The following is a 15,696-nucleotide window of genomic DNA, read 5'->3' as shown; positions in this document are numbered from 1 at the left end:
TATGGTGCTGGCATGAGAATACACATCTAAACCAGTGGAAGAGAATATAGAACCCAGAAACAACCCTCACATTTTTGGTCAAATGATTTTTGATAAGGGTGTCAAGACCATTGGATGGGGAAAGAGCAATCTTTTTAACAAATGGTACTGAGAAAACTGGGTATCCACATGCAAAAGAATGAAGTTGGAGGCTTACCTTATACCATATACAGAAATTAACTCAAAATGAATCAATGACATAAACATAAGAGCTAAAACTATAAAACACTTAGGAGAAAGCATAGTGGAAAAGCTTTATGACTTTGTGTTTGGCAGTGATTCCTTGGATATGACACCAAAAGCACAGGCACCAAAAGCAAAAAGTCAATAAACTGGATTTCTTCAAAACCCTGTACGTCAAAAGACACTATCAAGAGAGTGAAAACACAAGACACAAATGTGAGAAAATATTTTCAAAGCATTTGCCTACTAAGGAATTAATATCCAGAATATAAAAAGAGCTCCAACTCAACAACAACAAAACCATTTAAAAATGGGCAAAGGACTTGAATAGGCATTCTACAAAGAAGATATACAAATGGTGCATGAAAAAATGTTCAACATCACTGGTCATCACTGGGGAAAATGCAAATCAAAACCACAATGAAATACCACTTCACATTCATTAGGATGGTTATTATAATTTTTTTTCTAATAAATAAAAATGGAAAGTAAAAAGTTCCAAGGATGTGGAGAAATTGGAACCCTCATGCATTGCTAGTGAGAATGTAAAATGATGTAGCTGCTGTGGAAAACAGTTTGGTGGTTCCCCAATAGTTAAACATAGACTTACCATATGAAACGGCAATTCTTATTGTTACATAGCCCCAAAGAATTCAAAGTAGGGGCTCAGATATTTGTACACTGATGTTCATAACAGCATTAGTCAAAAGCCAAAAATTGATCCATCAATAGATAGATGGATAAACAAAATGTGGTATATACATATAATAGGATATTATTCAGCCTTAAAAAGGAATGAAATTCAAATACATGCTGCAACATGAGCCTTGAAATCATTATGCCAAGTGAAATAAGCCAGACACAAATACTGTATGATTCCACTCATGTGAGACACAAAGAATAGGCAAAATTTGTGGAGAAAGAAAGTAGATTTGAGGTTACCAGAGCCTCAGGGGAGGCAGATGGGGAGTTATTTTTTTAATGGGCACAGTTTCTATTTGGGATGATGAAAAAGTTCTGGAAATGCATAGTGGCGATGGTTGCCCAACAACATGAATGTAACTAATGCCACTGAATTATACACTTAAATATGGTTAAAATGGTAAATTTTGTATTTTACTATGACTTTAAGAGCTGAAAACAATAAGCATTTGTTGTTCTTCACAATTCTGCAAGTTGGCAGTTTGAGGTATGCTCAGCTGGCAGGACTTCTGGTCTCATCTGGGCTCAGTCAGGCATCTAGAGTCAGCTGCTGAGTGGGTTGGAGGCTGGCTGGTCTAGGATGGCCTCAGCTGGGCTCACCCATCTTTGCTCTATGAGTCCCTCATTGTTCATCAGGCTAACTTAGGCTTTTTCTCATGGCAAGTGGGCAGGGTCCAAAGCTGCACAGCCTCTAGAGATGTAGGCTTGGATAGGTATGACATCACTTTGACTGCATTCTATTGACCAGAGAAAGTCATGTGGCCAAAGGGGAAGAGAAACAGACACCATCTTCTGATAGGAGGAGCTGCAGAGTCACATTGGAATGGACCTGGATACAGACAGGAGAGGAAAATTGGCACCATTTTTGCATCAACCTACCACAGTTTGATATTGTTAATACAGAACATGTCGAGACACCAAATGGTTTGAGGCAGGATGGGCTCATGTATCTAACTTAGGAGCTGTTTACAATAGAAGGTCAGTGTCTGTTCTAGGAATTTAAAAGTGTAGGAAAGTATATACAAACTCCAGTTAGCGCACATAATTTTCTCTCCCAGGCATTAAGCACCTGTCAGATTATTTTTCAGTCAAGCCAGCTCCTTTGCAAACTTGGCACTTTGTAGGAGCTGTAACTCCTTGGAGCAGCTGGAATGTGGAGAGTCTTCAAAACAACAGAATTTTGGAGCTGGAAGGGAGCCAGGCAGATCTCAGCACAAACGGGAACCACAGACCCAGTAAGTTAAAGCAGTTTGACAAAGGCTTCGTAGTTACCAATGACCAAACTTGGACTAGAACCCAGATTGCTGAACTCATAATCCTGTGCTCTCTCTAGGACACAGTGGCGATCTCATTTTCCTTAGACTATACAGACCCCAGCTCAGTTATTCAAGGAACTTGATCTGTTCTTTAGGGCTTTGCAACTTAAAGTTGTCCTTCAGACCATCAGCCTCACCCAAGAGCTTGTTAGAAACTCAGAAATTCATGCCCCACATCAGACCTGCTGAACTAGAGCCTGCAAACTTACAGGATGCCCTGGGCATTTGTGTATAGGGTAGAGCTTGAGATGTATTGCATTGGGACACTGGTTTTCAACCTTGGCTACTCACTGGAATCACTGGGAGAAGTTTAGAAATACTGATGCCAGGGCTCTACCCCAGAGATCCTTATTTCTTTGTTCTTGGGTGCAATCTGGGAATAAGGATTTTTAAAAGCTTCTCAAGCCACCACTTCTCTGTTATTGAGTCCAACCTCATACTGCTGCACTGCACACAGGCTAATCGAGAGACAAGTGGTCAGAGCAAGGAATAGTGACTTTATTCGGAAAGGCAGTAGACTGAGAAGATAGTGGACTAGTGTCCCAAAGCACCATTTTATCCAAGTTAGAATTCAGGTTTCTTTTATATTAAAGCAGAACGGGGTATGATTGGTTGGTGCAAACTTCTTGGTGTCTGAATCCTTTGTTCTTGCAGCTGTCAAGGTAGGTCAGGTCATAATATTCCTGTAAACCCCCAACAAGACAAATGATATTCTCTGTTCCGCAACATTTTTATCTCTATGTGACTGGAAAAGTGTTATATCTTTAAAGGTCAGAGCCTTGAGAATGGGCTATCCTGTGTATTTCAGGCTATTGACAACATTCTTAATTTGTAGCAAAAGAGACAGGATACAAAGGTTAAAGTTAGAGAAACAGATCCAATATGAAGTCAGATTTGTTCTTCCCTATTATATCTGTAGTCTGTCTCTAATGTGCTAAAGCTGTTAGCAGTTTTTGATTAGGTTTTCCCTCCATGCAATGAGCTAGTATTTTCTTAATAAGTACACCCAACCTTCAAAAGACCCTAACTGATGACTTTACTCCAGTGTCCTGTGTTGGATGTAGGATTAAGGGATTTATAAATTGCTGAGAATTATTTAAATGTCCTTACAAGGGAAGAAGTTTAAATACTGGAACTGGTATTGAAGGGAATTTTTTAAACCTATTTTGTTCCCCAAAAGGATTGGCACTTATGTACAATGAAATCCCCCATAAGAAATGTTTGTCAAATTATAAATACAAGATTGAGGACTGAAAAATATAAATCATGGAAGAGAAAAAAGAATAATAAAAGACACAAATGTGAAAACCTCACACATGAACGTAATCAATAGTGTATAAATTTGATTTTTTTCCCCAGCCTCCTGGGAGTCGAGTTAAAAGAGTTGCAAAATTGTTTTTTTGCAACAGAGACAGGAAATGAGAGAAACAGTCTTTCCTACAGGAAAGCCAAGCTTGCTAACTCCAGTTTGTAAATAAGTGTTTCATGAGGTCTTTCAGTGAGGACACAATGACATTATGAACCATGTCTTGGAGAAAGTTCCTAAGGCAAAAGCAGGACTGGATTTCATCTGTTTCTTGTAGTGTCTTTTTGTTAAATCTGTTGTCATCACATGAAACACAATTGATGGAATATGGCTTTGGAAAAAGGAAAGAAAATATTGTTTGAGTCTCTTCTGGGGTTCATGTGTGGGTGTTGTGTGTATCCAGCTTAATCTAAGATATAACTTAGGGAAGGGGAGTTGTAAAATCACCCCCTCTTTAAATTTGGCCAGGAAGCTGCCATCTGCCTAAAGGGAGAGTAGTGGGTTTTCTCTCGGTGCTGGTGCAAGGGCTCTTGCTGTTCTGTTAGTATCCCTGAGTGTGTGAACAAGATTATCCAGTAAACTCTTTTTGGACTCCTTCATTCCAGCCATAAACTTGCCCTCTGGGATGTTTGAACAGTCATAATAGGATAAACGTGCTCCAGCATTAAGTCACAGAACATGTTCTAGGAACATAATACCCCAGAGCTTCCCTTTGTGCTATGAATCAATCATTTTCCCTTTTCTGCTTTGGATGGCTGTTTCTTTTTTGTGGTACACGGGCCTCTCACTGTTGTGGCCTATCCCGTTGCGGAGCACAGGCTCCGGACGCTCAGGCTCAGTGGCCATGGCTCGTGGGCCCAGCCGCTCCGCGGCATGTGGGATCTTCCCGGACCGGGGCACGAACCCGTATCCCCTGCATTGGCAGGCAGACTCTCAACCACTGCACCACCAGGGAAGCCCTGAATATTTACATATATATACTAGTGTGACCACAACCCAGATCAAAATATAGAAACTTTTCATCACCCAGAAAGTTCCCTTGTTCCCTTGGGCTTCTTGCCAATGAACATCCTTCCCCTGGAGGTAATGATTATTCTGACTTTGATCACCAAAAAGAAATGGGTTAATAACTATTAATAACAATATTATTATTTAATAAATAATTAATTATTCCTAATAACTAGGAATACTTTGTATATTTCTGAAATATTTGGAAAACGTGGAGCCCAGCTTTCTCCACTTTTTCCCCACAGGGGCATATTTTTTGTTTGGCATCTAAGACCAGTCCATTTCTGAAATATTAAGTACATTATTTTAATACTAACTTTATACTTTAAATGTCATTTAACCACCTAGCAGTTTTATTTACAGATTAACAAGTTTCTTAACATTTATTATGCCTTGAAGAAATCATTTTTATGTTTGTTAAGATTGCTTAAAATGTCGGGTTAAAAAAATAACAAAATTTTGGACACTCAAAGGTAAAATTCTGTTGACCAAATTTAAAATAAACATACCTTGTGCTTCCTTATATAGCCTATCAGAGAAAGCAAAAAATGTTGACATTTAGCATTGCATATTAGCAATATTTCAAGACTCAGTTGGTTTGTCTTTACAGGGGGAGAGTGGTAATCAATGCATATACTACACATTTCGTTAGTTATTAAATTTTTAAATGTCAGAATCTTGAGCAAATGCGATGTAACAAGATACTTCTTTTGTTACAGTGACAGAATTTTGAAGTTGCTGCAAGGGCTAATTACTCCAAAGAGCAATCAACTTGTTTTTCCCCAGTTCCCATAATTCTGAGTTTTAAACATCCTTTCTTAGGAAAGTTTTGTTTCTGGAAATATTTTATTTTTGCTGCCATGGTGTTTGCTTACATTCCCTTCATTGTATCACAAAGTGATACAGCTTGTCCTGCTGCTTTTGCTGTCTTTTCTACCCCTTCAGAGGGTAGAGTTGCCTGTGCTGACAGAGGTGCTGTGATTTCCATATATATTGAGAAGCAGTATTTGTAATAGTTAAGAGTGGGCCTTCCTTTCAAACCCTGCACCTACCAGCTGAGTGACATCGGGCAAGTGACTTGGCCTCTCTGAGTCTTATTTCCTTCCCTTGTACAAAGGGGTAATAAAGCCCCTATCTCAGAGTCTTGTTGTAAGGATTAAATATGGGAAAAACACTTCTAATTGTCTTGGCACACAGTGACTGTTTAAGTCAATGTTAGTGACTGGAAGCTCTTTTAAACAAGTGCATGGAATGATGGCAGGCATTTCAATCATTTCACAAATTATTTAAAGCTCACATCCTATATGGGGGAGTGGAGTGCTCAACTCTTGCATATGCCCATCTCATCTGCGATGCCTAAGGTTGAGCTCAACACCCAGCAAAACTCAGCCAACTTGCTTCTCTACTGTCGCTTGAAAATTCCTTCGAGAACAGGGTGTGGTTTCTTATTCTAGTGGATTGACTTGGCCCACAAACTGAATTGCTTCAGGAGTGGGGAGACCTGTGCTTCCTGTCCCTTCTGCCACAGAACCACAGATTGTCCATAAGCTGAGAGTGGTCCTTTGGTGCCAAGTGACCACATCCCTCTGAAACCACACACCCAACTTACTGGGAGTCTTTCTTCTTTTTTGTTGTGGCACATGAATCAAATACTAGAACAGTTTTCCCCCCAAAATGTTCCCGTCCAACTAGTGATACTGTAGATTTTATGCAAACATTTTATGTAAAGGGCTTGTTAGTAAATATTTTACATTTTGAGGGCCATGTGGTCTCTGTTGCAACTACTTAACTCTGCCAGTTGTGGTGCAAAAGCAGCCACATACTGTAGCTACACAGATGGCTGTGGCTGTGTGCCAGTAAGATGTTGTTTACAAAGACAGGCTAGATTTAGCCCGTGGGTCATTGTGTGCCAACCCCCGTTTTACCTCAATGCTGTCCAATCAAAATATAATGCAAAACACATACTTAATTTTACATTTCCCAGTCACCGCATTTGAAAATTTCTTGATATATTTAAACATCTCAATCTTTCAGGACTTTTAAAATATGGAATAAAAAAAAATCTTAGAGTAGAAAGGGATAGATGCCTTACCTCACAAGTACCCTAAATTTGTTGAAGCAACCTGATATCTAATGACTTCCTTAAGAAATCTTAAGTGATAATAGGAAACTCTGCATAAATATTAAAAGGCCCATTTTGCCTGTTTTTTTAGAGTCCATATAAATGGAACCAAAATTATAACCATAAGGTTATGTCAATTTCAAATAATTTTGCCATAAAAAAAACCTAAAACCCACTCAAAGATAAGCTTTGACCACACCCCTGTTTGGACTCCATGCCAACTCATCCTTTGTGGGCAAAAGCAGACGATGGGGGCTTCATGAGTAGCACCATTTAAGAGAAACCAGTTTTCCCAGACTCATCTCTAGTGAGTTTCCACTCATATAAATGCCCCTTTCTGTAGCCACATCAAGGGTTAGCATTCCCTACCCACAGGCACGCAGGCCTTTCCCCCTTCTGCAGTCTGGTCCACCTGCCCTAGCATAAATGGGCCCAGCTCCCAGCTTTTGTGCCTCCTTTCTTCTGCATCTCCCTACTCTGGCCAGTGTGGAGGAAAGGGGCACATCGATGAATTGGGGCTGGCTGGTCTAGGATGGCCTCAGCAGGGATGGCTCATCTCTGATCCTCTAGACGGCCAGTCCAAGCTGGTTCATCTGGGAAAGGCAGGGAACAGAGAGAGCAGGGCTTCCTGCAGCCCAGACTAAGAATTAGTATCATGTCACTTCTGCCACCCTCTTTTGTCTCAGCAAGCCATATGGCCATCCCAAATTCAAGGGTGGGGACGTAGACTTCACCACCTCCCAATGTGAAGAACTACAATGTCACATCGCATCGGGAGGGGATTGTGGTGCCCATTTTGCAAGCAATCTATCACAGGGACTAATATCAAACTATACGATTGACCCTTGTGTGATACACTCTAATGAAGATGCCTTCTTTCGCTATCCGTGTGAGTTTGTATCTCATCCTGAAATACTGAAAAATGAAACACTTCTTCATGTGTGGTCAGCTCTTCTTGGTACCCAAGCAACAAGCTAAGATAAGTAGTTCCAGTCACAGCTCTCAGTGCTCCATCTTGGGCTCCAGGTGCTGCAGTTCATTATCAGTGCATGTCTGGTTCATAACTCAGAGTTGGCATCCCTGGAGCTGGTGTGGGTGACCTTGGCTCCATGGCCATTGATGGAGGATTAGCCTGGACACATTTTTTTTTTTCTGAAGTATAGTTGATTTGCAGTGTTGTGTTAATGTCTGCTGTACAGCAAAGTGATTCAGTTATACATAAATATACATTCTTTTTTATATTCTTTTCCATTATTTTTTATCACAGGACGTTGAATATAGTTCCCTGTGCCATGCAGTAGGACCTTTTGTTTATCTATTCTACATATAATAAGTTGCATCTGTTAACCCTAAACTCCCAATACATCCTTCCCTCCACCTCCCCACCCCGTCCGCCTGGCACCCCCAAGTCTATTCTCTATGTAGCCTGGACACACTTGATAGAGAAACCAGTGAAATTCTGTCTCTCCGTACTCTCTTTTATTCCAGGAATGCTTTATAATTCCAGACTCACTATAGTCATCAGTATGATTCGTGAGTTAAGGTAATTCCTTCCAGCTGCTATAACGTATTAACCCATGCACCTCAGTAAATAAGCTCAACAAAATAGTTTATTTCTTACTCAGTATCCAATGTGGATGTTCCTGTCCAGAGCACGGCATTGCACATGGTCATCGAGCAATGCAGATTCCATCACATGGCTCCAGCAGCTCCTAGCAATTTCTGAGAGTATCCTGCTAGATCTTCTCCATCCAGCTGGTAGACAAGAGAATAAAGAGAAGAAAAGACATTTCTTTGTAACTGGCCTGGAAGGACACACATCACAACCTACTCATGGTCCTTGGGTGAGAGTTGGTCTGATGGTCCATTTAGATGAAAAGGGTGCTGGGAAACATGGTCCCTGGCTGAGAACAGCTTGACAGCAATAAGGTTGCCCTATGGAAAGGGAGCGCACATCTTTGGTGCATATCTACCACATTAACTGAGAATACCAATATTCACACCCATTGGTTTGTGAGCAGGGGACCCTGCCTTACTTCATTTTAAATTTTTTATTGTGAAATATATGTCTAAAACAGGTGTACTGGATACTTCTTGTGTCCCATTGCACATCTTTTAGGTCAAGCTTTTTTCCTCCAGCCGTTGCTGAGGCAGCCTGCTGTCACCTCGGTCGCACCAGATGAATATTTGCATCTTCATTCCCTTGAATCTTCAGTTCTGAGACTGAGAATTGACCCCTAATTGTCCACAGACAACCAGCTTGATAATGTGCCCCCGAATTTCCTTCCCCCCTTCCCTGTTTCCCGCTGTTCCTTGACCTCACTTTCCAAAATAAACTATTCACATGCAAGCCATTGTCTCAGCTCTGCTTTTGAGGAAGCCAGGCTAAGATACGAATATAGCACATGGAGAGCGGAATATTGTCTCATTCATCTCAGAGTGCTCCCTGCACCTAGAAACGATTTTTGGTTTAATTAAATGGATAAATTACTGAGCAGAGATACCTCCATAAACTTCATTGCTACCTAGACACCAGAAGCAAAAAACGGCAAGCAGGTAACAGTTAAATTCCCAATTATGGTACTCATAGTCTCAGATTGACTTTAAATACAAACATAAAGCCCTTCTGACTATTAACTCTGGGCAAACTGACTTCAGTTGACTACAGCCCAGCTACCCCACATTGCAAGCAGCAAGAACCAGAGCTATAAACAACACATTTGCTTATCCAAGTTAACAATAAATAGTCACCTTCAGGGGTTATCCTTGTATGGAACTGATGAGTAAATGTGTCAGATTCATTGTGCTTTCAAAGGCAGAGAAAATGGCCAACAATAGAACATTTTCCAATTACCTTAATGAGGAAATCTTGATCTCCACAAAATTCACAGAACCTTCCTTAGATGCATTCTACTTTTTTTAATAATTTGTGCAGAACATAATAATATTTTTAGCAAAGGAATTGGCTTATTTGGATTCCACACGTGATTAAGATTATTGCATAATTTATTTTAAAGGGTTTTCATGGTTAGAAACCCTCACCACCCCCTCTGCCCTGAGATACCCTGCCCATAATTCTCATGTTTTGCAGGAATATGTGATTCTCAACTACTCACTCAATTAGCCCCACCCCCTGTGGTTACCAAAGGAGCAATTATACTCCAATAAAGATGTTAAAAATTTTTTTTAAGAGATTTAAAAAAATGAAAAAAGAAAAAGACAACAACAACAAAAAAGTGTATGTAGAAAACTGAAAGAAAATAGAAGGTCTGAGTTCTTTTGATGTTAAAAAAAGCAACATTTCTTCCCATATAAATCCAAGCGTATCAGGTCTTTTTGTTGTGATTATGTACTCAGGTGTTTCTAGCCACATTCCTTAATAAAAACAGGGAATTGGTTCTCTACAAAGAGGGTAAGAATTTAGATGGAGTGCTTAAAAGTCGATTATTTTCTGAGAGGTCCTGGCTTATTCTTGAGTCAGGGGACTCTTTGGCTTATTGACCTCCAGAGAAGTGTTTACCAGAAAGACAAAATGAAACACATTCTTGAGGAGGATAGAAGACATTGTTTTGGAAAAGAAATGCAAGGTTTTATTAGGGCAAAGCTGTTAATTACACACTTTATTATCGTCAAGGTTAATACAGTTTGTGAGAGCAGAGGCACTTTTTCATCTCTTCCCGGGAACAAGGGGAGACAGCTGTTCTTAGGCACATATCCATTATAGCTTATCACCGGCCAGCAGCCTGAGGAAGGAGCACCATGAAATATGGCCTCTGTCACCAGGAGCCAGGGCCAGTGCTGAGCTGGTCGAGGCACAGAGCAGAGACAATGAGAACCACAGCACTAAACTCAAGTAGATTGGGTTGCATTGATTTTTAATGCCCGGCTGTTCTTCTGTGTGAAATTTACTGGTACTCTTGCAATTATTATATTATTGATCTCTACAAAACTGCACAATCTTGCTTTAATAAACATCACATCCTGACAGTAATAAATAGCGGTTCTTACCTTTTGAAGCCTGATTAAACCGTGTTTTAGAATTCTGTATGTTTGGATTTCATTATCATCACTTTGCCTCTTAGGATTCCTTAAAGTGAAACCTGTGTCACGGAAACACATATTGCCTCGATTCTAGTTTAACTGTTTTTTCTGATTACATAAAGTTATTATACCCTTCTTTTTAAAAACTTTTTGGAGGGTGGGTCAACAATTTATTTTTAAGGTTGACATTTTGTAAGCCCCTTCTTGTTAACACTGATTTAATAGTTTTCATTGAAAGAGAGAAAAGTTTCCTTGAAGAGGGATTCATGTACACCTTCAGTAAACATTTTCAAATGCATTTTTTTTGGAGCTCCTTTTTAGCATTTGAAAATGCTAAAAGACTGTGCTTTCGGTTCTTGGAGTTTTGTTTGTTTGTTTTCACTATAGATAAAATTTTCTTCTTTTCAAATGTCTGCAACCATACCTTAATTTCCATGGTACTCAGCTTTTATTCATCAATAACTCCAAGCCTTGGAGTTTCATGGTAAGATCACGATGCTATAGAAGATGTTCCAAAATGGTGAGATCTGTTAAAGTCTTCACCACACTTCAGAATGTGTGGCTCTGTTCACGTGATATCCTGGAAAAGGCAAAACTGTAAGGATGAAAAACAGGGTTTGGGGAGGGGTAGTGTCTGACTAGGAGAAGGTCAGGAGATTTGAGGAGAGAGAGGGTAGAACTAGTCTGTATGGTACTGCCAGTGGTGAATACATGATGCTTTGCATTTGTCAATTCCCATTGAACTTTCCAGCACCAAAAGTGAACTAATATATGCAATTAAAAAAAAATGTCAACCAGGAGATCAGAGCATCCCAAGACGGAATGCAGAGTGTGACAAAAGAATCTATTATTACACGTGTATGACATAACCTCCTTGAAGGGGGTGTGAGGAAAAAAGACACCAACCTAAGTAACTTTTAAAAACAGTGATTTGAATGGAAACTGTAAGACTAAAGTAAAAAAAAAACAAAACCCTGCACATAAACACTATACTCTAGTTGGCAAAGTTGTTTCCCATAGTGGTGTGGGTTCATAATTCTGAAACTGCTATGCATATCTATGGGGATTGAATAGGTAAATGAACAGCAGATGATGGAATCCAGGTTTTTCACTGTTGGGAGAGTGGGGATTACAGACAAGTAAGGGGGAAAGCTAGAATGAACCATGTGGTACTAGATTAGATTCAGAGATATCCGTCTGAATTCAGGTTTAGTTTAATATAGATCGAGCTGGATTTATAGAATTATAGATGTGTGTGTACATGGGTGACTTTACATATGCATATTTCATAGCTCTGTTTACTGAGAGAGGCTTGGGAACAATGACACCCCAGTAGCAATGTGCATACCCAGCACCCAGATATTGGTTTCTAATATCATTCTCCAGTAAATGGAACCAAGGCTCCTTGGAGAAATGGCCGATTTTAGGGCAAGGACAGTGAAAATACAAGATGAGCCTGGAGCACCTTATAGTGCCAGAAAGTAAGCAAATGCTCAAAAAATAAGAGTGGAGTCTTGTCATAGGGACACAGCAACCAATCTGAAAGAACTCTTAATAACCAAAGCTGGAACAGTTTGAGCAACAAAACAACATAGTACAGGCAAACCTCAGATATATTGCGAGTTCAACTTCAGATCACTGCAGTAAAGCAAATACCCCAATAAATTGAGACACACACACATTTGTTGGTTTCCCAGTACATATAAAATTATGTTTATGCTATACTGTAGTCTGTTAAGTGTACAGTAGCATTATGTCTAAAAAAATGTACATACCTTAATTTTAAAACACTTTATTGCTGAAAAATGATAGCCATCATCTGAGGCTTCAGCGAGTTGTAAACTTTTTTTTACTGGTGGAGGGTTTGAAATATTTTGAGAATTACCAGGATGTTACACAAAGGCAAGAAATGAGCAAATGCTGTTAGAAAAACGGTGCCAATAGATTTTCTTGAGGCAGGGTTGTCACAGACCTTCAATTTGTTAAAAAAAAAAAAAAAAGCAAAAGACAAAAGATTATCTTTAAAGAGCAATAAAGTGAAGCACAATAAAATGAAGTATGCCTGTATTGAATTATAACCCAGAGTATAAAACAAGTAAATATCCATGATTCCATCCCTACTGATTCAAATAAATGATTGAATAAATAAATAGGGAGACTTGCCTAGTCTCCTGTGGAGAAGAATTCCAAGTACTTTATGTAGATATACCCTCTCAGAAAGGTAGATATTGACTTGACACCCCTTGAGTATGGGCTGCACTTAGTGACTTGCTTCCAAAGAGTGAAATGTGGAAAGCGGGAGGGAAGGGAGGGGAATGTAACTTTACAGTGTGGAAACCAGGCAACCATTACCTTGGCCAGGTGATCAAGGGCAACATCATCAGTGATGAGCCATGTGTACCCTGGATATGATGTAATGAAATTGGTATATTACTCTGTGATCTTCCTCCTCACAAACCAATAACCCCAATTTAACCATAAGAAAAACTTCAGACACACCCAGTTGAGGGACATTCTGCAGAATGCCTGACCGGTAAAATTGTCAAGGTCATCAAAAACAAGGAAAGTCTGAGAAACTGTCTCAGGTCTAAGGAGACATGACAAATAAAGGTAATGAGGTATGAGGTATCCTGGATGGGACCCTGGAACACTAGGAAAAAAACTAATGAAATCTACAAAACTGTGGAGTTTAGTTAATAGTAATGCAAGATGTTAACAATCAGGGAACTAGGTGAGGGATATATGAAAACTCTCTTTGCAGATTCTCTGTTAATCTGAAAGTACTCCATACTTAAACGTTTATTTACAAGAAAAGGGTGGAGACCAAAGGCTTTAGTCCAGGACTGATTGGGGGAAGAAAGACCAAACCTGTCTTTCACTATAGATAGTTGGAGAAGCACTGATCTGTAAAAACATATGCTCTAGGACAACTTTGACTTTTTCTTCCAGTTTGAAATCTATTGTTCTAACTGAGATAGCTTTGAACTCCTTGCTACTTTCTCAAAGGTGTTTTTCTCTTGAAATCCCAAAGTCTGCAGTCACACTTTGTTCTTTTATCCACCCCCCCCCCCGTCATATTTTATTGCAAACCTTGTTATTGTCAAGGTGCAGCTGACTGGTTTTGTAAGTAGTTTCTGATTTCTTTCTGTTCCTGTTATTCATTCCAGTGTTATTTAGGCTCATTAAAGGGAACATTTGGGCTTGGCAATTTGTCACTAAGATTCGGGTACAATCACATCATTACCAAGCTATCCAAAATTCGGCAGTGATGATACTGATGATACGCAGACGTGTGGCCAAGAAAGCATTATATTTATATACTTAATAAGAACATCACATTTGATCACAAATTAAATCATGCAAGTAATCTTCATGCGGTTCCCTATTTACAGCTCAGAAAGTTTCTTCCTCTTCTATAAAATCTGATAACTTCAATTACTATGTGTCTTCCATAAAAAGGTATAAAAATGTGCACCTCCTTCTGAGTATGTTACTATTCGAGTACCAAGGTTTTTGATTTTGCAAATAATCTGGAAGACGAATGTAAAATATAAATTAAAAAAATATACCTTTTATAACAAAAGAGTCATAGACTTAAAATTATAGTCATCGGTTTATTGTTGGATAGCTAGGGTTTATTATTAAGTGGAGGAACAATGAACTGGCAAATAAGACAATGATGTCCTATATATAGTCTTCTAAATGGTTTTTTGATGTTTGATCTCTCTATTGAGATAGGTAAGGAAGAATTTGCAGTTTGAGATTATTGTTTATATTTGATTTATTTCACCAGTCAAATCAACCAACAGACTTTTTTTTCTTTTATCTTTTTTAATGAAATGTTCCTGGGGCCTATTTTCCTCTGTGGTTTAAATTGGATGGATTCGGGGTGGGATTCTTCCATCAATTTGAAAGCATTAAATGTTTTCTTTAAACAGTGTTCCCTTTCTTATTCCCAGACAATCGTTAGAGGAAACAAACCCTGCAAGGAAACCTCCATCAATGGCCTTCTGGAGGATTTCGACAACATCTCTGTGACCCGCTCCAACTCCCTAAGGAAGGAAAGCCCGCCCACCCCAGACCAGGGAGCCTCCAGCCATGGTCAAGGCCATCGGGAAGAAAATGGATTCCTCACCTTCTCACAGTATTCCAGCGAATCTGATACCACTGCTGACTATGCGACGGAAAAGTACAAAGAAAAGAGTCTCTATGGAGATGATTTGGATCCGTTTTATAAAGGCAGCCACTCGGCCAAGCAAAATGGGCACGTAATGAAAATGCAACATGGGGAAGCCTACTACTCTGAGATGAAGCCTTTGCAATCCAACAGAGCCAGGTTTCCTGTTGATTATCACACACACTTGGACTCACTGAGCAAACCCAGTGAGTACAGTGACCTCAAGTGGGGGTACCAGCGAGCCTCAAGCAGCTCCCCTCTGGATTATCCATTCCAATTCACGCCTTCTAGAACTGCAGGGACCAGTGGGTGCTCCAAGGAGAGCCTGGCGTACAGCGAAAGTGAGTGGGGACCCAGCCTGGATGACTATGACAGGAGACCAAAGTCATCATACGTGAGTCAGACAAGCCCTCAGCCCGCCATGCGGCAGAGGTCACGGTCAGGCTCCGGGCTCCAGGAACCCATGATGCCCTTCGGAGCAAGTGCATTTAAATCCCACCCTCAAGGACACTCCTACAGCTCCTACACCTACCCTCGCTTGTCCGAGCCCACAATGTGCATTCCAAAGGTAACGTCCACCACCTCCTTCCTTCTGGTGTGTGGGGTCTCCACAAAGGTGTGCTCCCATGACCTTCTTATACAGATTCTAGAGTGCTGATTTGTCTATAACTGAGAATCTCTATCAAAATTCTACCTGATTTCCACTCACGAGCCCCAAGGGCAGAGAATTTAGGGCAAGGTACATTTATTCATTAAAATCAAAGCCTTTTAGGAGCTCCTACAAGGTTTCTGGTTAAAAGCC

The 15,696-nt window shown here is 40.0% G+C and overlaps 1 protein-coding gene across 1 annotated transcript in view; it reads left to right on the top strand.

Annotated features, from left to right (window-relative positions):
• Window positions 1–15,696, top strand: part of PAK5 (p21 (RAC1) activated kinase 5) — a 98,828-nt gene that overhangs the window by 37,200 nt on the left and 45,932 nt on the right. The window contains exon 2 of the mRNA XM_060032892.1: window positions 14,677–15,462. Within this exon, the coding sequence (XP_059888875.1) occupies window positions 14,677–15,462 (786 nt within the window). The remainder of the gene's footprint in view (window positions 1–14,676; window positions 15,463–15,696) is intronic.

Source organism: Delphinus delphis, chromosome 15, assembly GCF_949987515.2.
Source record: "Delphinus delphis chromosome 15, mDelDel1.2, whole genome shotgun sequence".
Lineage (NCBI taxonomy): Eukaryota > Metazoa > Chordata > Mammalia > Artiodactyla > Delphinidae > Delphinus > Delphinus delphis.
Note: the sequence above shows the minus strand (reverse complement) of the source record. Positions and strands in the feature narration are given on the sequence as shown.